The 24,596-nt window shown below is 41.8% G+C and overlaps 1 protein-coding gene across 4 annotated transcripts in view; it reads right to left on the bottom strand.

Annotated features, from left to right (window-relative positions):
* NR6A1 (nuclear receptor subfamily 6 group A member 1) overlaps positions 1 to 24,596 on the bottom strand; it is a 255,627-nt gene that overhangs the window by 25,505 nt on the left and 205,526 nt on the right. For 2 of the 4 annotated variants that reach the window (XM_025360666.1, XM_025360667.1), the window contains exon 3: positions 7,317 to 7,547. In XM_025360666.1, the coding sequence (XP_025216451.1) occupies positions 7,317 to 7,547 (231 nt within the window). Of the gene's footprint in view, positions 1 to 7,316; positions 7,560 to 24,596 lie in introns of all 4 variants that reach the window. The other 2 variants (XM_025360664.1, XM_025360665.1) reach the window with 1 other exon arrangement.

Here is a 24,596-nt window from a genome sequence, read left to right as displayed (position 1 = left end):
TCATTTCTATGGCATTCTTGTGAAAAATGCATAACCTGCATGTAATTGTGAGGAAACTGACAAGCCCAAATTAAGGGATATTCTACAAAATACATGAATACATGACCTATTTGCTTCAAAATCGACAATGTTAATAAAGACAAAGAAAGAGTGAGGAACTATTTCAGATTAAAAGAAACTGAAAAGACATAAAAACTAAATGTAATGTGATTTCCTGAATTGGCTTCTAGATCAGAAAAAAATGAAATTGCTATAAAGGACACTGGGATGAATGGCAAAAATTGAGTAAGATCTGCTAATAAGATAGTATTGTGTCATGTTAAATTTCCGGATTTTGGCCGGGCGCGGTGGCTCAAGCCTGTAATCCCAGCACTTTGGGAGGCCGAGACGGGTGGATCACGAGGTCAGGAGATCAAGACCATCCTGGCTAACATGGTGAAACCCCGTCTCTACTAAAAAATAACAAAAAACTAGCCGGGCGATGTGGCGGACGCCTGTAGTCCCAGCTACTCAGGAGGCTGAGGCAGGAGAATGGCGTGAACCCGGGAGGCGGAGCTTGCAGTGAGCTGAGATCCGGCCACTGCACTCCAGCCTGGGCGACAGAGCAAGACTCCGTCTCAAAAATAAATAAATAAATAAATAAATTTCCGGATTTTGATAATAGTATTGTGATTGTTAGAAATAAGAGGAACACTGCCTACGCCTCACTCTTAAATGGCTAAGAAGGTACACACATGCAGGCGCACACACACTTACTTACCTGTGGGAAGTGGGGAAGGTGGGAGAGAGAGAGAGAGAGAGACAGAAAGAAGAGCAAGGGGGAAGGGGGAGGGAAAATAACAAAACAAATAGGATGATAAAGCAAATGTGGCAAAATGTTAGCAATTGGTGAATTTGGGTAAAGGGTATATGAGAATTCTTACTACTGTTGCAAATTTCCTGTAAGCTTGAAATTATTTCAAAATAAAACAGAGCAAAATTTTAAAGTCTTAATTTAAAAACAAACAAACAGACCTTTGGCCGGGCATATGCTCATGCCTATAATCCCAGCACTTTGGGAGGCTGAGGTGGCAGGATTGCTTGAGCTCAGTTCAGCTCAGCTGAATTTGATCCTCAGTTCAAGACCTGCCTGGGCAACATGCTGAAAACTCGTCTCTACAATTTTTTTGGTAGAAAAAATGTAAAAAAAAGTTCACAAGGAAAATGTAAGAAATGTAAAAAAAAAAAAAAAAAAAGTTTGTAAGGAACACGAACTTTGATTTCTTTAAGATTCTGCTCAAATGTTATCCCTCCTTGAGATTTCTCAGTGCTTCATGCAGACCTCTGTGTTGTGTCCTGGGGCACTTTTTACCCTGGTAAAGTGACATGGCAATGCCATAGGATCACTGTCTCACAATGCCATTCTGCAAACATCACCTCCTCCAAGAAGCTTTCCTTGACCTTTATACTTTTGAACTAGTTAGCAAGTTATGAGACCACAGAGTTAAGGAAATTTTTTATTTTTCCACATAATTACTTAACTAATATGAAATCCACTCCCCATTCCCACCCACCACGAAGCTGACTGTATCTTCATTTCTCCTCTTACAGTATTCTCCCCATCCCACTTCCTGCCATGGCCCTCCATCACAGTCAACCCATCTAACCAGGGAGCATCCTATCACTACTGAGTTATTTGCTGAGGGACCAACAGAGAAGTAGGACTTGATCATGGTCCTTGAGGGGCTCATTGTCTAATAATGAGGGAAACAGACGAGTGAACAGAGAAAGATAACAAAAGGTGACCAGGGTTATGGCAGAGGGCATGCAAAAAAGCTGTGGAAGCACAGGAGGGTTATCTGGTGGGGGGTGGCGTCAGAGAAGGATTCTTAGAGGATGTTACAAATAAACGCTGAACCTTGAAGTCAGGAGTAGAAGGGTGACTGAAACCCTCTCTTCTTTCAGGCAGATGAAACCACATGTGCAAAACAGGAAACATCATTGGGTTTTTGAAGAACTAGGATGGAATGCAGATTGTGAGTGGGGAACACCAAATGGAGAAGGAAAGGGATCAGGTGGCTGATGCCAGTGTCAGAGGGGCCTTGAAAATCACCTTGAGGAGCCTGACTTTATCCCGAAGACCGTAAAATGGGTAAGAAACATACATGGGGGGCCGGGCGCGGTGGCTCAAGCCTGTAATCCCAGCACTTTGGGAGGCCGAGACGGGCGGATCACGAGGTCAGGAGATCGAGACCATCCTGGCTAACACGGTGAAACCCCGTCTCTACTAAAAAATACAAAAAAACTAGCCGGGCGAGGTGGCGGGCGCCTGTAGTCCCAGCTACTCGGGAGGCTGAGGCAGGAGAATGGCGTGAACCCGGGAGGCGGAGCTTGCAGTGAGCTGAGGTCCGGCCACTGCACTCCAGCCTGGGTGATAGAGCGAGAATCCGTCTCAAAAAAAAAAAAAAAAAGAAACATACATGGGGGATACTAGTGCAGTAGTGGGGATGGACAGACAGGGCCCAGTCTCCATTTACCACCCTTCTTTAGATCTTCCTCATTGCTTTGCTAATTTAATGACTTTTCTGACCAGTCAACTTCTAGGTCTGAAAAAGACACTCAGTTCTAAATCCAAAGATGGAGGACAACAGAGAGCTGTCTCTCACATAGGTGAAAAAGCCCCAGTCACAAATGGCAGCTGCATTTTTTTAATAGTTAATTTTTTTAATTTTAAGGTAAGTTTAGACTTTATACAAGAGTTGCAAAAATAGTATGGAGGGTTCCCATATACTCTCCTCCTTTTAACATTTGACATAATCATGGCTAGTCATCAAAACTAGGAAACTAACTTTGGTACAATACTATTAACCAAAGCACATACTTTATTTTGATTTCTCCAGTTGTTTCACTGATATCTTTTGTTCCAGAACACAATCCAGGGGCCCACATTACATTTAGCTGTCTTGCCTTCATAGTCTTCTCCAATCTGACAGCTCAGTCTTTCCCTGTTTTTTGTGACTCTGACACTTTTCAAATGGGTATTTTGTCAAATGTCAGTTATTCTGAAGAACGTCCCTCAATATGGGCTTGTCTGTTTTCTCAGGATTAGACTGGGAGTGAACTTACCTGTGTGTGTGTGTACATGTGTGCGCTTCTCAGTGTTTCATATTGGGGGTATATACAATGTTGGTGTGTTTTATTGGTACTGTTAATCTTGATCATTTGGCTACAGTCATGTCTGTCAGAATTCTTTAAATAAACTTACTATTTTTCCCTTTGTAATTACTATATATTTGCAGACTACGCAAATATTCTGTTTCTGTTTACACCAATGCCACTTACTTAGCATCCATTAAGATCTTGCTTGTGGCAATTATTACTGTGGTGTTCTAATGGTGGTTTTTTTTTTTTTTTTTTTGGTCTGTCACCCAGGGTGGAGTACAATGGTGTGATCTTGGCTTACTGCAACCTCCGTCTCCCAGGTTTACCTTAGCCTCCAGAGCAGCTGGGACTACAGGCACATGCCACCGCGCCCAGCTAATTTTTATATTTTTTTTTGTATAGACGGGGTTTCAGCATGTTGCCAAGGCTGGTCTTGAACTCCCGAGCTTAAGCAATCCACCTGCTCTGGCCTCCCAAAGTATTGGGATTATAGGCATGAACCACTGTGCCCAGCCCTAATGGTGATTTTTTTTCTATTTCCCTCATTCCTTCTACATTTATATTTATATTTTTAGAGATGGAGTCTCACTATGCTGCCCAGGCTGGTCTTGAACTCCAGGGCTCAAGTGATCCTCTTGCCTTGGCCTCCCAAAGTGCTGGGATGACAGGTGTGAGCCACTAAGCCTGGCCTCCTTCTACATTTATTAATCAGAATTCACTTAAAAGGAAGAATGATCACTTCTCTTTATTTACTCACTTACTTCTTTCAGTATGAACTCATGGATATTTACTTTATTATTTGGGTTATAAACTAATCCTATAGTTATTGTTCCTCAAGTTGTTCCAACGTTGGCCATCAGAAGTTCTTTCAGGTTGGCTTCTGTGCCCTTTGATATGCTTCCTTTCTTTTTTTAGAAAGTACTTCCTAATTTGCTGGCACCTTAAGATGCTCCAGGATCATTTTATATTTCTCCTATCCCAGCCTTAGAATCAACCAGTTCTCCAATGAGTCCTCATTCCTTTCATTGATATTTGGAAGCCAAGATCTGGGTGCTGGGTGTACTCATTGCTCCTGGGGTATCTGCTTCTAGCCCCTCTCAGTGGCTAGAGCTTGGAAATATACATAGGTACACTAACTCACCTACCCACACACGGTATCTATGTATTTTTAAATCTATCTAAAACATGAATACATATTGACACACTGATTCCAATCTGGCACCAGGGGATTCATTCTAGCCTTCTCCTTTGCTGATTTATAACTTCTTTCTTTCTCTGATGTGAGAAACCTGACTCTCATTGTCCACAACATATTTACTTGCCGATTCTACTCTAAATGAAGTAGCGACAGAATTCCTAACACATAACCTTGAGAGAAACAAATTTTACAAACTATAGAGTGCTTTGTTTGTATGTAATTCTTTGTTTTTAGCCTTACAGTATACAGTAAAAACACTTTTCAAAGGTTAGCTCCTTTTTTCTCCGACCCCTTAAGTGTGCTTATGTGACTCATTTCTAACACTAGCTAGATTCATTTGTCACAGTGTGCATTCTTTCTCTCTGCCCTGTAACCCCTACAATATCCTAGCTGATTAAACAAATTTGCACATGTAGTAACATTTACTTTTTTGTGGTGTAAAGTTCTATGGGTTTTGACAAATGCACAGAATTATGTGTCAACCACCACAGGTCCATACAGAATATTCCTTACCCCCAAAATACTCCCATGGCAACTGCAATTTTAATCCTGCTTTCGCAGCACCAACCAGGAGGTGGCAGGGTTTCTCTCCCTGACGCAGACTTCACCAGGCAACTGGGTCTGCCTGCTCTGCGTGCAAACAGTCCTAAGGAGACAGCTCCCTGTCCCTCATACTCCATGTGTCTTCTGGTCTATGGTCAGAGGGGTTATAAGGTTAAGTTTCTTCTTTCCTAAAACAGGTGAGTTTTGCTGGAAGCCTCAGAATCTCACACTTCAGCTGAATAAGCAGGATGATTCTTCAGAGACAGTAGTCAAGAAGACAACCCGTAACAACAAAGCTTTCATAAGATACTCACAGTGAGGGCAACAAAGGGAGACGAGAAATGTGGAGGCCAAAACCAAAACAGGGTGAGGGCAAGAAGTTGACAGACTCTTCAAGACAGTATGTGTTTGGTATTGGTGGCTAGAAAAGATTTCAATAAGAGGAAACTGACAGTGGGGAAGGAAAAAGATCTCCAAGTAGAGGAAAAAACCTGAGTACAGGCACTGTAAGGCATCCCTGAGGCACAGTATTCAGAAATGAGTTAGAAAGAGAGGCAGGGGACAAACTTCGTAACACTTCAAATGTCCTACTATGGCATTCATCATCCAATAAACACAGGGCGTTCCAACATGTAAACAACTACGCCACATGGTAGACATGTGAAGCAGTACATTTTCCGTGTGGTCAGGTACAAGCTCTGCTTAATAACAAATTATAATTTAGTAACTATTAACTGTCAACACAACCACCCCTAAACTAACTACTGCTAAATCATTTTACCTCCCTAAGCTGTATCTGTAAACTGGGGATAACAGTTAATGACAGGGTTGCTGTATGTATTCAGTGGTAGAATATATATATGGAGGGTACATAAATAAGTGCTCAATATTAGTATTTATAATAAATTATAAATCACCTAAATTTATCTAAATGCCCTTCCACATCTCTCTTACTTTTCTTCATGATGGGCAAGTTTTTAAAAGGTCCTTCCTATCTCATACACAATAAAACCAGTCTGAGTACATCCGGATGTCTGCATTCATAATGCTATAAAACCAGTTGGAATAGTTCACTTTATCTGACTAACCCCCCTATCCCTGAACACTGCTGCTATGGACCCCTAATACCTTGCTGGGTATTTTGTATGTTATCATACTTAATCCTGTAGAGAACTCTGAAGGGCAAGTAACATACTACCTTAAAGGTAAGATAATTATCAGAGATATAAAGCAAACTTCCTAAGGTCACAGAGCTAAGAGCTAGTCTGTTTGCCTCTAGAGCCTCTCTTCTTTCTGCTGAATGACACTGCTCTATTCTGCTCTCTACTCTCCATGGGAATACCACTCTAGGCTTCTGACACTGGCCCTTCTCTCTTATGTATCTAAGCTCTCTGTGGGTGATTTCACCTCTGGACTACACTTTTACTACCACCTCTGTGCCAACAGCTCCATGAAGCCTGTTTGCAGGCAGGGCTTCTCACGTCAGTTCCAATCCTATATAACCAGCTTCCTTGGTGGACATCTTTATGTGTCCCTCTCAGGTACCTCAAACTCAGTATTGCCAAGGCCAACATTTTGCCCCATCCTTTTTTTCTTTTCTTTTCCTTTCTTTTCAGAGGGTCCTATAGAGAAATCACCCTGCTTTTTAGTTTGACTTTCCCCCCCGCCATTTTTTCCTCCATAGTAAGGTCATTACTCTTAATCCACATCCTCAACTTCAACTTCTGGTGCTGCTCAATATTCACTATGTCACCAAGTTCTATCAGGTGAGTTTCTTCAACGTCTCTCTGTGCCATTATTTCCCCCGTTCCTTCAGTTCCTTTAGATTTCCTTCTAGACTCTACTAAAAACTTTCTAGATGGTTTTTCCGTTTCCCCTGCCCCAATTAATCCTCCAAAAGAGTCCTTCATATTCACCCTACTAGAACGTCAGTTTATTCCTATTATCTCAGGCTAAGGGCTCTTGGAAAGCTTCCCAATACATCCCAAACTCCTCACCAACCTAGCCACAGACTTCTGAGCATGCCTAGCCTCTGAGTACACCATGGTTCTAGCAAACAAAATGATACCGCATTCAGAAATCTCCTACCTCATGCCTTTTCATCCAAAAATTTCTACTTCTGTCATCATTCCTGAAATAATTAGTGATGTATATTAATGGCAGTTAAGACCTGATTGTTAAGTGAGTTCTTGGTCACACAGGGCTTGTGCACTCACTCCCACAGAATCCTTAACATCTCACTAGTTTTTTCCCCTCCACCTAGTTTAGGAAGTTCTCGTAGGCAAGAATGGTTCCAGATTCATTTTTGGTTATCAGTACAAACTGTAAGGCCTGATATGTAGTGCAAGCTTGAGAAATAAGTAACTAAACAGCTGACACTAAAGGTAAAGTTTTGAATGAAGGATGGGCCATCAGCGCCATGAGCACCACTCACCCTTCCGGTTCATCCCCATCTGGAGGCATTTGAGCAGGCGGCAGTACTGGCACCTGTTCCTCTGCTTCCGAGACATGACACAGTTCTTGTCACGACTGCATCGATATACCCGTTTGTTGCAAATGCTCCGCTTGAAAAACCCTTTGCAGCCCTCACAGGAGATGATCCCATAGTGCAAGCCTGTAGCGCGGTCCCCACAAATGAGACAGGTTCGTTGTTCAGCCCGATCATCTGGAACAGAAACTGATCATGTTCGAGTTAGAACACAGTGGAAATAATGGTTTTAAGCCTACAGTTCCTAAAGTGAGCAACTCTCTTCTGGGTAGATTAAGACCACCACTATCTCCAGGCTAAAGGGCAAATAGGGGGCCCATCTTTGGAGCTTTGTCCCAGGAGTAGTCCCTGTATCTATGGTTGCAGATACCACAACACAGTCTACCCAAACTCTTTCTCCTGGGTTTCATCAACACTTGGATCAGTATCTAAGACTGAAACCTACAAAGTATCTTTGACTCCTCTATCACCCTCACCCTGCTCATCTATAACCCATCAATTCTACCCTGTAAGAGCATGGTAAGGATTACTTACCATATATGTAAGTGCCTCAAACATGATATATAGCCAATAAATGACAGCTGTAATTAAGTTCTAACCATGCCCAACTAACCCAGTCAGCCAGACATCCAGTCAATAAATATTTACTGTGCAACTCTTCTATCCCGGGAACTGCTGTAAGGCATGAATATGGCAGTGAACGGAAGTCCCTGGTGAAGCTTACACTCTAGCAGAATATCTATTCTGTGTCCAGGCCCTGTGCTAGGACATAAATAAATCGTCATGATCCCCAGAGTCATGGAACTCACTGACTAGCAACAAACAAGTTACTTGAGGAGGAAATTCAGAATAGAGTATAGCTCTTCACCTCCTCTTCCTTTAAACTGCATTTACTCAGGACCAAGCAACTGCTAAAGAGCAGGCACATGACAAAAAAGCACCCTGCGAACTGTGATGTGAAGCTATACCAGCAGGTACAAGAAATCACCAGGGAAGGTTCTGATCAGAGGCCAAGACAAGAAATCAGATATTTGAACCTCACTCCTGAGTAAGAGGCAAGGTATAATAATCAAGAATGTCATTAGAGAGCCAGGCGTGATGGCACACACCTGTAGTCTCAGCTACTGAGGAGGCTGAAGCAGGAGGACTGCTTGAGCCTAAGAGTTTGAGGCTGCAGTGAGCTATGACTGTACCACTGCATTCCAGCCTAAGCGACGGCATGACCATGTCTCTTAAAAAACAAACAAAAGCAAAGGCGCGTCATTATACGATGAATTAGACACCCCTATTAATTAGAGAGATTCTAATTTGAATCCTAGCTCTGACACTAGCTGGGTGAACTAGGGAAAAATTGATCTTCTTTACTTTTTTCATTTCTCTCATCTGTTAAATGGTGATTATAATAATACCTATATCCCATGGATAAAGTTCTCATTGCAGTGGGTGGGCTGTAACAGACATTTGATAACTGTCAGCTATTATTTTCTTTATTATTACCCCAGCAGGTACACATTTAATGTGATAATGACATTCCTGAAAAGAAAGGCTTTTGAAGGCAATGTTAACGGAGGGTCATGGTAGTATACATAGGAGGGATGCAGAGAAAGGAGGAGGTTTGCATTTCTGGAGCCCTTATTATATGCCAACTTTTGAGATGATTCTTTATGACTGCCATCTGTAGTAAGCAGAATAATTGCGACCCACAGATATCAGGTCCTAATCCCTGGAACCTGTAAAATGCTACCTTATAAAGGAAAAAGGGTATTTGTAGATGTGATTAAATTAAGAATCTTGCCTTAGGGGGTTATTCTGAATTATACGGATGGGCCCTAAATACAATCACAAGTGTCTTCATAAGACAGAGGCAGAGGGAGATCTGATAAAGATAGTAGAGAAGAAGAAACACATAATATGCAGAAGAGAAGGCCATATGACGACAGAGACAGAAATTGGCTACCAACCAAGGAATGATGGCAGTCACCAGAAGTTGGAAGAGGCAAGGAACCAATTCTCCCCTAGAGATACTGAAAGGATTGTGGCTCTGCAAACACCTTCATTTCGGCCCAGGAATACTGATTTTTTTTTTTTTTTTTTTTTTTGAGAGGGAGTCTTGCTCTGTCGCCCAGGTTGGCGTGCAGTGGCTCAATCTCGGCTCGCTGCAACCTCCACCTCCTGGGTTCAAGCAATTCTCCTGCCTCAGATTCCCAAGTAGCTGGGATTACAGGCACCTGCCACTATGCCCTAATTTTTGTATTTTTATTAGAGACAAGGTTTTACCATGTTGGCCAGGCTGGTCTTGAATTCCTGACCTCAAGTGATCTGCACACCTCAGCCTCCCAAAGTGCTGGAATTAGAGGCATGAGCCACCATGCCCAGTCTGATTTTGGATTTATGGCTTCTCTTCCAGTAAGAGAGTAAATTTTTGTTGCTTTAAGGCATGAGTTTGTGGTAATTTGTTAGATAGCAGCACAGGAAACTAATATACCTTTTTTTCTCCCCCCCCCCAAACAGGGAAACAGGCAATATTATGACTTGTCCAAAGTCACTCGGCAAACAGCAGGTATTCAGAGAAGTAAATATATGAGATTATACAACCAGGGAAATGGAGAACAACAGATACGGAAAGACTGTCTAGGTTCTTGCGGACTCTACAGTTCTTGGTTACAGACTTTTCTAAGGCTTGTATGCACTACCTGTGATAAAACAGCACAGTGACAAACTGAAGTAACCACGTTATTATAATACAATCTTCCTTTTTTTCTTTTGGGTTTTTCTTTTTCTTTTGTCTGAGACAAAGTCTTACTCTGTAGCCCAGGCTGGAGTGCAGTGGTGCAAACTCCGCTCACTGCAACCTCTGCCTCCCAGGTTCCAGTTCAAGCAATTCTCCTGCCTCAGCCTCCTGAATAGCTGAAATTACAGGAACATACCACCATGCCCGGCTAATTTTTGTATTTTTAGTAGAGATGGGGTTTCACCATGTTGGCCAGGTTGGTCTTGAACTCCTGACCTCGTGATCCACCCACCTTGGCCTCCCAAAGTTCTGGGATTACAGGCGTGAGCCACAGCGCCCGGCCAATCCTCCTTCTTTTCTTTCTTAAGTGAGTTTCTGTTGTTTGCAAAACAAACAAACAAACAAAATACAAAAAACCCTATTAAGAAAAAAAAGATACCCTATAAAAATGGCCCTGGTGTAATGAGTATTCCTTTCATTTTTCCTTTTGAAAGCATAAAGAAAGCTCAAGATAAACATTATAGAAAAGTTACAATAGCAAATTTTAAAAATGAAAACAGGTAAAGCCAAAAAGGCAAAATGAATAGCATAAAAATAGCACCCACTATGTTTGAGATGGGATTTCCTAGAGCGCTGAAAAGGCCTGGAAATGAAATTGTTGGGAAATCATGATTGGCTATAGAAGAATCTAAATTTTCTAATTTTAAAACCTGCAGTGTTCTTTTAGGTATGATTATAATGTAAACCAGAGCCTTATTAGAATATACTTAAAAACAGTTATAATGAATATATCCACAAGGACCACACCTTCCTTTCTTCACTGATATGATTTCACTGAACACCCACCACAGCTAGGTAGGCTTTACTTCACTGACTCATGTAATCTTCAAATCCCATATATAGGTGGGTACAATTGTTATTACCCTTTTGTAAGTGATGAAGTGGAGGCTCCAAAATGGTTAAACAATTTGTCCACCTACAAAGTGGCTGACCCTGAACCACCAGTATCAGAACTGAAGTTCAATAACCTCTTCATAAAGCATTCCTATGGCATTCTGTGTAGCACTTGGATCCAGAGCAAAGAACCCACAGAATGACAATCAAATACAGACCTGTTAAGAACCTGCTCATGTCTCGTAACACTGCTTGCTTTTCTCATGATATACTTTTTAAAGGGCACACTAAAGACTAAAGGGCCATATTTCTTTAAGGAGCCTGGAGTCCTAGGACTGCTTCTCTGTCTCGCTATAGCTATTCTTACTGCCTGCCATGTTCGGTTTATTCAAAAAATGGTCTATGCCGTGGATGAGGAACTAATTCAAAAGGGAGTTTCTCAATGGTAAAAAAGAAAGGCTCTCTCCAGATCAATCTAGTAGCCCTTCAAAGAAGCATTTGGAAAACTTCTCTCCCAGTATGTGAAAAATAACAACCACAGAATCAGCTATTGTTAACTGACTATTTAGGTGCTATGCTCTGGCCAAGCACTTAACATACATTATTGTGCTGAATAATCAAAATTATTCCTAAATCAGGTGCCCTCAACATTTTCCAGATCAGGAAATGGAGGCCCATGAGGTGCTATCACTCCCTAATAGTCATCCAGCTAGTAAGGGAAGGCTGGAAGCCCCAAAAGTCTATGTTCCTAACCATTACATTCTTTGGCCACAGCAAGGCAAATCTATACATTCTACATGCAGGTAAGTCGGGCCCTTCCCCACTGAAAACCAACCAACCAACCAACCAACCTAAAAAGCCAAGGTCCCCCTTTGTAAATGAACAAACTGAAGCAAATACCCCTAATCGTGCCTGGCCAGATGTCAGATACAGATTTCTGCACCTCCTATTGGCCAAGGATTTGAAGGGTATTTATAGCATCTTTACATTCATTATCTTGCTGGCATCAGGCCAAGGTAAGGGTTATTCTTATCTTATAGATAAGGCAAAAAACATTCAATGAGAACCAACTCTGTACCATGCAATGTGCAAGAAGTTTTTACATACACTATTCACCGCAGTAATTTCGAGAGGTATTATTCCTATATTACTGAATCTGGAATCTTAAGAGCCTTAGAAATTGCCCTGAAGAGATCTTTACCTAAGGCATGAATTCCCTCCACAATGTTCCAAGACAAAGAGTTGCCCCATCCTCTTACTTAACACATCTCCAGTGACTCCATAAGGCACTTCATTCCATTCATTCTATTTTTAGACAGTTATAATGGTTCAAAGGCTTTTCTTTACATGGAGCCAAACCTGAAGCTTCCCCCACTGCCCTGAATAATGTGTTCATGGGTAAAAAATAAATGTACAATCTAACCTAACTCATATATAAACGATTTAGAGATTTAAAGATAATAGGCCGGGCGCGGTGGCTCACACCTGTAACCCCAGCACTGGGAGGCCGAGGCGGGCGGATCACAAGGTCAGGAGATTGAGACCATCCTGGCTAACACGGTGAAACCCCGTCTCTAGTAAAAATACAAAAAATCAGCCGGGCGTGGTGGCGGGCGCCTGTAGTCCCAGCTACACAGGAGGCTGAGGCAGGAGAATGGCGTGAACCTGGGAGGCGGAGCTTGCAGTGAGCCGAGATTGCGCCACTGTACTCCAGCCTGGGTGACAGAGCGAGACTCCGTCTCAAAAAAAAATAAAATAAAATAAAGTAAAGATAATAATGGAGTTTTCAGGCCGGGAGCGGTGGCTCACGCCTGTCAGCCCAGCACTTTGGGAGGCCGAGGAGAGTAGATCACCTGAGGTCAGCAGTTCAAGACCCGCCTGGCCAACATGGCGAAACCCCATCTCTACTAAAAATACAAAAAATTAGCCGGGCATGGTGGCACGTGCCTGTAATCCCAGCCACTCGGGAGGCTGAGGCAGGAGAATTACTTGAACCCGGGATGCAGAGGTTGCAGTGAGCCAAGATCGCGCCACTGAACTCCAGCCTGGGCGACAGAATGAGACTCCATCAAAAAAGAAAATAATAATAATAAAATAACGGAGGATGGGTGTGGTGGCTCATGCCTGTAATCCCAACACTTTGGGAGGCCGAGGCGGGCGGATCATGAGGTCAAGAGATTGAGACCATTCTGGGCAACATGGTGAAACCCTGTCTCTACTAAAAATACAAACATTAGCTGAGCGTGGTGGTGCTCGCCTGTAGTCCCAGCTACTCTGGAGGCTGAGGCAGGAGAATTGCTTGAACCCAGGAGGCGGAGGTTGCAGTGAGTTGAGACTGCGCCACTGCACTCCAGCCTGGTAACTGAGAGAGACTCGGTCTAAAAATAAATAAATAAATAAAAATAAATTTTAAAAAATTATAATAATAGAGTTTCCAATTGTGATTTTTTTCCTTCTCATTTCTTAGTCTTAATGAATTATATAGTATAGGCCAGGGGCACACTTTGGGAGGCCAAGGTGGGCGGATCATGAGGTCAGGAGATCGAGACCATCCTGGCTTACACAGTGAAACTCCGTCCCCACTAAAAATAAAAAATAAATAAATAAATAAATTAGCTGGGAGTGGTGGTGGACGCCTGTAGCCCCAGCTACTCAGGAGGCTGAAGCAGGAGAATGGTGTGAACCTGGGAGGTGGAGCTTGAAGTGAGCCGAGATCGTGCCACGGCACTCCAGCCTGGGTGACAGAGCAAGACTCTGTCTCAAAAAAAAACCAAAAAACAAAAACAAAAACAAAACAACAAAAAAAACCCCACCTCATATCGTATCAAAATCTCTTTTAAAATGAAGTATCCAGAACTGAATGATTTTTCTTAATATCATTTAAGACTGAATTAATTTTGCTTATATGTTTCTGCAGCTAGCAACACCAGTAAGTACATACATTTTACAATGACTGAATCTCTGTGACATGCCACACGTTTTATAATGGGAAAAACTGATGCTGAAAGAGGTAAATAATCTTCATTACACAACCAGCCAGGAGAAGAGCTGGAATTGCAATTCATGATCTTCCAATTCTAAGACTGCTATATTTTCAATCCTCCTTGCCACCTCCTACTCAAGCACATACATACTTAATTCACATCTGTTTCACAGGCACCTAAAACCTGAAGTATTTGCCACACATACCACTAACTGATATCTTTCTTATTCCATTCTTGGGAAGCAGAATGCTGAACCCAGGGGTAGGACTTTACATTTGCCCTTGATCCATTTTAGATTTATATAATAAATTCTGCATGCCATTCTGGTCTATTGAAATCTTTGGGGATCTGGGTCCTGCCACCTAATATATTATTTCTTCCATCTCCTTCTTGTCTACATGTGTGGTCAGTGTTACATTATTTTCATTTCTATCCTTAAAACAGTATTAAACACAATGTGGCCTTCTGGCAAAACACTGAAGTCCTTTCTTTAATCTGACTTAACCATTAGCATTCTGGAAATAGTTATTCAATTGGTTTTGTCTTTTATTTTTTCTTTTTTGAGATGGAGTTCCGCTCTTGTCGCCCAGGCTGGAGTGCAATGGCGCAATCTTGGCTCACTGCAACCTCAGCCTCCCAGGTTCAAGTGATTCTCCTGCCTTAGCCTCCCAAGTAGCTGGGATTACAGGCGTGTGCCACCATGCCTGGCTAATTTTTGTATTTTTAGTAGAGACGGGGTTTCACTATGTTGGCCAGGCTGGTCGCAAACTCCTGACCTCAGGTGATCCACCCGTCTCAGCTTCCCAGAGTGCTGAGATTACAGGCAGGAGTCACTGTGCTTGCCCCCAAAACAATTTTTAACAAACTTTAAACTTTAATTGATGAGACTGGGATTAGGTGAATAGATATAAGATATACACTGCAATCAAGGGGACAGGCTTGGGTGGCAATGTAGAGTTGATCTCAGGGCCCATGGCTAGGTAAGCCTCAACTTGTGGATAGAAATGAAAATGACAGGCTGAGCACTGTAGTCCCAGCACTTTGGGAGACTGAAGTGGGTGGACTGCTTGAGGCCAGGAGTTCGAGACCATCCTGGGTAACATGGTGAAACCCTGTCTCCCCGCCAAGATACAAAAATTAGCCAGGCATGGTGGTGTGTGTCTGCAGTCCCAGTTTCTTGTGAAGTGAGGTGGGAGGATCACTTGAGCCTGGGAAGTGAAGGCTGCAGTGATCCGTGTTCCTGCCATTGTGCTCCAGCCTGGGCAACACAGAAAGACCCTGTCTCAAAAAAAGACAGAAGTTGGCGGGACAAATTTCTGGAACACAGGCAACAGAACAGAAAAATTAAAAACTTGGGTTCTAGAATCAGAATTTAGGCTCTGTCACTTGCTAGTAGTGTGTCTTTAAGTTTCTTAACCTATTTAGATGTACCTCAGTTTCCAGATAATAGAATGTGGATATTATTATTTTCAAAAGAACTGTTGTGAGGCCAGCCACAGTGGCTCATGCCTGTGATCCCAGCACTTCAAGACCAGCCTGGGAAACATGGCAAAACCCTGTCTCTACAAAAAATGCAAAACATTAGCCAGGCATGGTGGTGCGCCTATAGTCCCAGCTACCCAGGAGGAGGCTGATGTAGGAGTATCACCTGAGCCCAGGTGGTCGAAGATGCAGTGAGCTGTGACCATGCCACTGCACTCCAGCCTAGGGGACGATGGAATGAGATCCCATTTCTAAAAACAAAACAAACAAAAACAACTGTTTGAGAATCAATAAGGCAATAGATTACCCATAAATGACACACAGCTCTACCTTCCTCATAGTCTGTAATAGAATAAAATAGCTTTGCAAAGTGTAAGGGTTAGACAAAATTGTTGCTTAATAATAGTTTTTCTTTTTTTAACCTAAAAGACAAAAAAATTGGCAGGACACGGTGGCTCACACCTGTAATCCTAACACTTTTGGAGGCCGAGGTGGTCAGATTACTTGAGGTCAGGAGTTCGAGACCAGCCTGGCTTTTACGGTGAAACCTGTCTCTACTAAAAATACAAGAATCAGCCACGCATAGTGGTATGGGCCTGTAATCCCAGCTACTCAGGAGGCTGAGGCAGAAAAATTGCTTGAACCCGGGAGGTGGAGGTTGCAGTGAGCTGAGATTGCACCACTGCACTCCAGCCTGGGTGACAGAGTGAGACTCCATCTCAAAAACAAAAACAAACAAACAAACAAAAAAACACCACTTTAAATTTTTTTTTTTTTTTTATGAGAAAGAGTCTCGCTCTGCCGCCCAGGCTGGAGTGCAGTGGTGCAATCTCGGCTCACTGCAAGCTCCGCCTCCCGGGTTCATGCCATTCTCCTGCCTCAGCCTGCCGTGTAGCTGGGATTACAGGCGCCCGCCACCGCACCTTGCTAATTTTTTGTATTTTTAGTGGAGACGGGGTTTCACTGTGTTAGCCAGGATGGTCTCGATCTCCTGACCTGGTGATCCACCCGGCTCGGCCTCCCAAAGTGCTGGGATTACAGGCGTGAGCCACCGTGCCCAGCCTAAAAAATTTATCAGCACCAGTCAGGCTGGTAGCAGGGGAAAGTAATGACAGATTTCCTAGAGGAAGTGAATTCTGAAGTACAAATACTAGTTAGACAACTGAAGGTGGAAGAGTGGGTGTAGACAAAGAAACAATTGGGATATAAAGTCATGTCTTAAATTTGGTGCTGGAAAACTCCTCTCCAACTTGGGTTTCCTCTGAGAAGAATCTCATTCCTCTCTAAAAGAGCCGATATAGTTCACTAAGTTTCAGAAAGACTATCAAGAAGAGTTGTTACAGAAGTAGCCACAGATATAATATCAGGCTATGTTTTACCCCTTTGTATGTAAAAGTCATGATCTGCCCACAGTTTTATTCCTGCAAAATATTCTATATATTGCTGGTTACCATAACTAAACACAAGCATTATTAGAAAAAAGGTAACATGCTTGGTCTTTGCTATAGACTTTCAAACCTTAGGGTCAATGTAAAGTGGTTTTTGTTTTTGTTTTTTTTAAGATACAGGGCTTATGTCGCCTAGGTTGGAGTGCAGTGGCTATTCACAATTGTAATCATAGCACTCTGCAGTCTTGAACGCCTGACCTCAAGTGACCCTCACACCTCGCCTCCCGAGTAGCCGGGACTACAGACATGCACAACTGCACCTGGCAAGAGTTTTTTAAGTCAGAGATTATTCTAGCATAGGTAACAGAAGTATCATATTAAATTTCATTTCTTAAACTCCTGCTGATAAATAAGAGCAGATCCAGAGCTCAGTTAGGGTCTCTATGGACACATATTTTCAGAGGCAAAAATGTCAAATTCAAAGGAAATAAAATGATAAACTAAGCTGCTGATATGGTTGGCCTAGAAGATTAGTAACAATCTGAACCAGCTACAGAGCCCTAGCAACATTTCTTCAGAGCACCACTAACACGTGTCTGCTCAAATAAATGGACATGCCTATCTCCACATCATTTAGCAAGAACAAAAAGTAAATGAGGATAAAGAGATTTATAAATGAATCTAGTCATCGATCTGACCAGAATTGTACAATTTAGGGTCTTGTTTTACAAAAGCTGCAGGACTTCTCAGTCACACCTAACCAAGGTTATGGTGCAGGAAGGTTTTGATTAAAGACGTTAACAGTAAAATCTGACACAATGAATGCTATAGAGAAGATACACAATTTGTTGAATGAATGAATGAGCAGTAAATGAACAAATGGTAAGGCTTGGTGCAGTGTTTTCCAAATTACAAGGCATAACCCAGAGCATCATGTTTGGAAAAAAATGAAATGGAAAATATCAAAGTGCATCATATGTAGCAAGAAAGGGTAAAATTCTGTGAAACTTCTGTTTCAATTAAAGTGTGTGCATTTGTGTGTCTGTGATGTGCAAGTGTGCAGTGGGGTACTGGATCACAATGTATGTAGAAGTGTAAGAAGTTTTAAACACATTGGCCTAGCATTTCAGACACAATAGTATGAACTCCAGCTCTGCCACTTGCTAGCTTTATAATTGTGGGCAAATAATTCCGTTCTCTTAGTCTAACTATTAACTGTAAAATAGAAATGATATTAGTACTCACCTCATACAGAGTTGCTAGGGATGAAATGATACAGTACACGATGGTAAGAACATGAACATGGTGCTTACTATGTACCAGATTCTGTCCTAAATTTGTTACACTGAATCAATCACTCACTCCTTCCTCATAACAACTCTAAACAGACAGTCCCCTGCTTACATAAAGTTCAACTTAAGGACTTTTCTTCTTTATGATGGTGTGAAAGTGGTATGTATCCAGTAGAAACAGTACTTCCAATTTTGAATTTTCATCTTTTTCCCAAGCTAGCGATATATGATATGATACTCTCTTGCAATGCTGGGCAGCAGCAAGTCCTTGCTCTCAGTCAGGTTGAGGTGGGAGAATCATTTGAGGCCAGGAGCTCTAGACCAGCCTGGGTAACACACCAAGACCCCATCCCTACAAAAAATAAACAAATTAGCCAGGCATGGTGGCACACACCTATATGGTCCTAGCTACCTGGGATACTGAGGTGGGAGGATCCCTTGAGACCAGGAGTTTGAAGCTGCAGTGAGCTCTGATTGTGGCACTGTACTCCAGCCTGGATGACAAAGCAAGACGCTGTCTCTAAAAAAACCAAAAACAACAACAACAACAAAAAGAAAAATTCATCTTAAATAAAGCTATAAATAGTGCTTTAATTTAAAAAGTTTTTGATATAATTCAACATTATAAAACTTTTAGCAAACTAGAAACAGAAAAAAATTGAATATGATAAAGGCTATCTGAAGAAACCTATACCAACTATTACACAGAATCATAAAATGTTTAAACAAAAATGTGCTTTTCTTCTGAGACTGGATATAAGACAAGGATGGCCTATGATCAGTACTCTATCTTTATTCAACACTGTAGTGAAGGTCCCAGCCAGTGCAGACAAAATAAGAAATACATAAAAATTAACCATATTTCTATACCACACACAAACAGAAGTGAAAAATTTTAAAAGATGCCATTTACAATAGCACCAATAAATATGAAATACCCAAGGTGTAATCTAATAAAGAGATACAAGATCTCTATGGAGAAACTGTAATATACTTATTTAATATAAAGTACTTCTAAGATAAACTAAAGAAGGTTTTTAAGTAAATGGAGGGATATATGACACTCATGGATTGGAAGAGTCATTACGGTAAAGGTCTATAGATTCAGTAAGGTCCCATTCAAAATCCCCACTCTGTGTGTGTGTGTGTATAACTTGACAAGCTAATTCTGAAATGTATACGGAAATGCAAAAGAATAAAACTAGTACAGATACTTGAGAAAAGATAAGACAATCTACCATATATCAACATTTATTTTAAAGCTATAGTAATTAAAATGTTTTACTGGCTCAAAGACAAATAAAGAGACCGAAGGCATGGAATGGAGAACCCTACAACATAGCCATGCATATACGAATATTTAATTTATAAAGATGGCAGTGCAGAGCACTGAGAAAAAGACAAGGCTTTTCAATGAATTGTGATGGGGCAAGTTGATATCTATATGAGAAAAAGTGAAACCCGATTCTACTGTACTCTAATTTAAGACCCAAATATCAAAGGCAAAATAATATATCTCTCAGAAGATAATAAAGAAGAATATCTTCACGACCTTGAGTTATAAAGAGATGTTTAAAAAGAAGTCAGAAGGCCAGGTGCGGTGGCTCACGCCTGTAATCCCAGCACTTTGGGAGGCGGGGACGGGCAGATCATGAGGTCAGGAGATCGAGACCATCCTGGCTAACATGGTGAAACCCCACCTCTACTAAAAACACAAAAATTAGCTGGGTGTGGTGGCAGGCACCTGTAGTCCCAGATGCCCGGGAGGCTGAGGCATGAGAATTGCTTGAACCCAGGAGGCAGGGGTTGCAGTGAGCCGAGATCGTGCCATTGCACTCCAGCCTGGGTGATAGAACGAGACTGCGTCTCAAAAACAAACAAACAAACAAACAACAACAAGAAAAAGTAAGTCAGAAGAAGCACTAACCATAGAAGAAAACATTGATAAAACTGCATTAAAGTAACAAAATATAATAGAGTGAAAAGGCAAGACACAGCATGGGAGAAGATATATGTAATACACGACCTACAAAGAGCTCATATTCCAAAATCCTATGTAAGAATAAGAAAAAGGCAACCCAGTAGAAAAATATGTGAGACTTGAACAGGCGTGCCACAAAGGAGGCTAAGCCACATAATCAATAAACTTATGAAAAGATGTTCAAACTTACTAGTGATCAAGGACATGCAAATTAAAACCACAATAAGATATTACATAGCCATCAAAATGACTGAAATGTAAAAAGACTTCATGTTGTGACGGCAATGTAGAAAAACTAAATTTCATATATTGTTGGTAGGACTGTTTGTTTATACAATCACCATGGAAAACGGCATGTCATTATTAAGTGGAAGGGACATCTATCCTATGATTCATTCCCAGGAATATACCCAATAAAAATGCATATACATGCATATCAGGAGGCAAGTTCAAGGATGTTCACATCAGCATGCTTTATAAAAGCCCTGAATTTAAAATAACCCAAATGTTCATCGACATTACTACAGATGGTATGCATTCAACAATGAAATACTATACAGCAATAAATATATCTGAACTACTGCAACAACACAGATGACTTGTACAAACCATGGGTGAAAGAAGTGCGAAAGCAAAGAATAAATACTATAGGATTCCATTTGTATTAAGCTTAAAATAAAACAGGCAAAGAAGGGAAAGAGACATACAGTGTTAACAGTACCGTGGTGGGGAGAAGCTTCTGGATCCTCGCAGTGTTCTGTATCTTGAAGTGGGCGGTTGCTTTACAGTAAGTCATTAAGCTGTACATTTGTATTTTATCCATTTATCTTTAAGTATTAATATTTCATAATAAAAGGCTAAAAATAAAACACAACATGGCAGAGCACTCCAAGAAAGGGAAATTATATCAGCAATGGCAAAAGGAAGGAGAACAAACGCAAGGTGTGTTTGAGAGAATTGCATAGGATACTGATGTTGCATAGAGAGACCTTATGGAGGAATGGTGGGAAATATATCTTGAAAACTGGTTTGGAATAGACGGCAATCGATATTATCCGGCTGACAGAAGGCTACTGAGATGTTTGAATGGAGCCTAGAAAGGGCTTGTTGACTGACTGGACCACAGAGGAGAGATGAAGAGAGAAGGGGATAGGAAAGTGGCAGAGAGGAACAAAAGTTCTAAACCAAGGTGGCTGTGAGAAATGCGGCAACACTAACAGAAAATTGGAAAGTAAAAGCTGAGCGCGGGGCAAAATTAATGGCTTTAGTTTAAAGAGAGCATGATGGGCGAGTCAAGTGGGAATATTCTAAAGGCAACTACTTAGAGGACAATGGTCAGGGCTAAAATGAAGAATCTGGGAGTCCTCAACACATAGAACAGTTGAAGCTATGGCAACAGATCAGAACTCCAAGGGGTGGGGGTTGGGGGTCGGAGAATGTGGAGAAGCAGCAGTAGGATAAAACAGAGAGGGGAAGGCAAGATCTTAGGGAAGTAAAGTGAGATGACATGGTCAAAGAAGAAAAGGATAGAATGTAAATCCATGATTATCAGAAATATAAGGGACAAAAGGATTCCACAAAGAAGACTCACTGTCAAATGCAACATCAAAACATATGAGGGCCAGGTGTGATAGCTCACACCTGTAATCCCAGTACTCAGGGGAGGCAGGAGCAGGAGGATAGCTTGAGCCCAGGAGTTGGAGACCACTCTAGTCAAGACAATGAGGCCGGGCGCGGTGGCTCAAGCCTGTAATCCCAGCACTTTGGGAGGCCGAGGCGGGTGGATCACAAGGTCAGGAGATCGAGACTATCCTGGCTAACATGGTGAAACCCCGTCTCTACTAAAAATACAAAAAACTAGCCGGGCGCGGTAGCGGGCGCCTGTAGTCCCAGCTACTTGGGAGGCTGAGGCGGGAGAATGGCGTGATCCCGGGGGGCGGAGCTTGCAGTGAGCCGAGATCGCGCCACTGCACTCCAGCCTGGGAGACACAGTGAGACTCCGTCTCAAAAAAACAAAACAAAACAAAAAAGACAATGAGACCCTGCTCTCCACCAAAAGAAAAAACAAACAAACAAAAAAAGTGTTCAGAATAAAAAAGGCTCAAAGGTCACTACTGAGAACCACTTCGGTGAACCAGTTAGGACAAAAATCATACTGAGTTAAAAGTGAGTGGTAAAGAAATAATATAATTAGCTATACATCATGATCCATTCGGAGTGATAGAGAAAATACATTTTGTAGGAGGCAGCAACAGATTCAAGCAGATGCTTTTTAAAAATTTGCTGTCTTTTTTTTTTAACTAGTAGAGAATCATATGCATTTAAAAAAGACAAACAGGCCAGGCAAACAGGCCAGGCCTGTAATCCCAGAACTTTGGGAGGCCGGGGCGGGCAGATCACGAGGTCAAGAGATTGAGACTATCCTCACTGACACGGTGAAACCCCATCTCTACTAAAAATACAAAAATTAGCTGGGCGTGGTGGCATGTGCCTGTAATCTCAGCTACTTTGGAGGCTGAGGCAAGAGAATTGTTTGAACTCGGGAGGCGGAGGTTGCAGTGAGCCGAGATGGCGCCCCAGCACTTTAGCCTGGGAAAAAAAAATTCCAACTAAAAAAAAAAAAAAAAAAAAAAAAAAAAGAAACATAGAAACAGTCTTGTAAGAGGAGAATGTAATCAAGCCATGCTTTCCAAATAAAAACTTTCATGAAAAGTAAGACAAGTTAAACATTTGTATATTTTTCTGTTATTTTATTTTTATTAAGAAAAAAATTAAGTGACTTGCCCAGGGTTAGAAAAGCAAAGTGATTCACCCAAGGACACAGCAAATCAGTGATGGAACTGAGTTTTAACCTTACTATTCTTCCAAAGATAGACTTCCCATTACATAAACTACCTCCTATGAAGGTGGGGGAAGAGAAGGATGGTTGGCATGGCAGGTATCAAGACTGAGCCTCAGGCTGGGCATGGTGGCTCATGCCTGTAATCCCAGCACTTTGGGAGGCCGAGGCGGGTGGATCATGAGGTCAGGAGATCGAGACCATCCTGGCTAACACGGTGAAACCCTGTCTCTACTAAAAATACAAATTAGCCAGGCATGGTGGTGGGCGCCTGTAGTCCCAGCTACTCGGGAGGCTGAGGCAGGAGAATGGCGTGAACCCAGGAGGCGGAGCTTGCAATGAGCCGAGACTGCGCCACTGCACTCCAGCCTGGGTGACAGAGCAAGACTCCGTCTCAAAAAAAAAAAAAAAAAAGACTGAGCCTCAGTACTGCTGCTGCGTCACCCATACCCCTTCTTTAAGGAAACAAATGACAGGAGTCATAACAAAATCTGTGAAACAGAGAACTACGTGCAATCTATCTTGTAAGTGAGCACGACATACCCTCCCCTTCTAGCAATCAGTTCTACCTTAATTTGGTTAAACACAGGACAAAACCTGTTACAAAAAGGCTTCATACTCTCATACCTTCACTCAGCTTTGCTGTTACAAAAATACCTCCTCCTCCCCAAGAAGGGCATTTTACCCATTCCAAGGGCTCAGGTTACGCAAATTACATTTGGAAACTGATTTTTATCAAAACCTGCTTTTCAGACTGTGATGAAGGCCAGATTTAGGAAATGGAGAGTACAGCTGCTCACTTGACCAAAATTATACTGACAACTAAGGCAATCTGGAACTTGCCTGGCTGAAGGGTATTTAAAACAAAAGGGATCTGTTTCAACTGGATTACTAGTTCCAACACTCTGATCAGTTGTACATTCTAAAGACTGGCTCCAATCAGTTTCATGAGGTTGCCACTATCTGAAATGAAGGCCTCAGGCTGTATGGCAGAATTGAAATTGGGAACAGGTACCCTCAAAATGTCATTTGCAAACACAGAATTTAAACACAAATAAAAAAAATCATTGCACTGTTCCTCTGTTTACATACCATGTCCACTCCACCGCACATACTACCATAAAATTCCATTTCCAAAGGCCACACATGGAGTTCCTCAGAGGACATTTCTAAAATTTGACATCAGCTGAATGAAAACAAGTGAGCAATTTATAAGACTGATGGACTGTTTGGGAGTTACTCTTACTAGATCACTAGTGTGAAAGGAAAACAAAAGTCTGGGACCCCAATTTACTGTGCCAAAGGAAAAAAAAAATTAAGCTGAAAGCTGAGTCATGCAAGAAGCTGCCTTTCCTTTTGTTCCTAAGCAGATAGCTACAGATAAAATGTTACCTATCTCCACAGGCAGCAACTCTACATTCACCTTATCTTAAGTAAAGTGCTGATTTACTGAGATGAATACATAATTGACTATTCCCCTAGCTGCTCCTTTTCTCTTGCAACATGTGGATTCAGTAATGTGACCATACCTTTCCTCTTTCCCCTCCAGCCTGCTTTTCCCACTTCAATACTAAAACCCTCTTTGGAGAAAGGCACAGACCTGTCTCCTAGGCGTGTCCTTAAACCTTGGCAAAA

This window comes from Theropithecus gelada, chromosome 15, assembly GCF_003255815.1.
Source record: "Theropithecus gelada isolate Dixy chromosome 15, Tgel_1.0, whole genome shotgun sequence".
Lineage (NCBI taxonomy): Eukaryota > Metazoa > Chordata > Mammalia > Primates > Cercopithecidae > Theropithecus > Theropithecus gelada.
The sequence above is the reverse complement of the archived record's forward strand: the minus strand, read 5'-3'. Positions and strand labels throughout refer to the sequence as shown.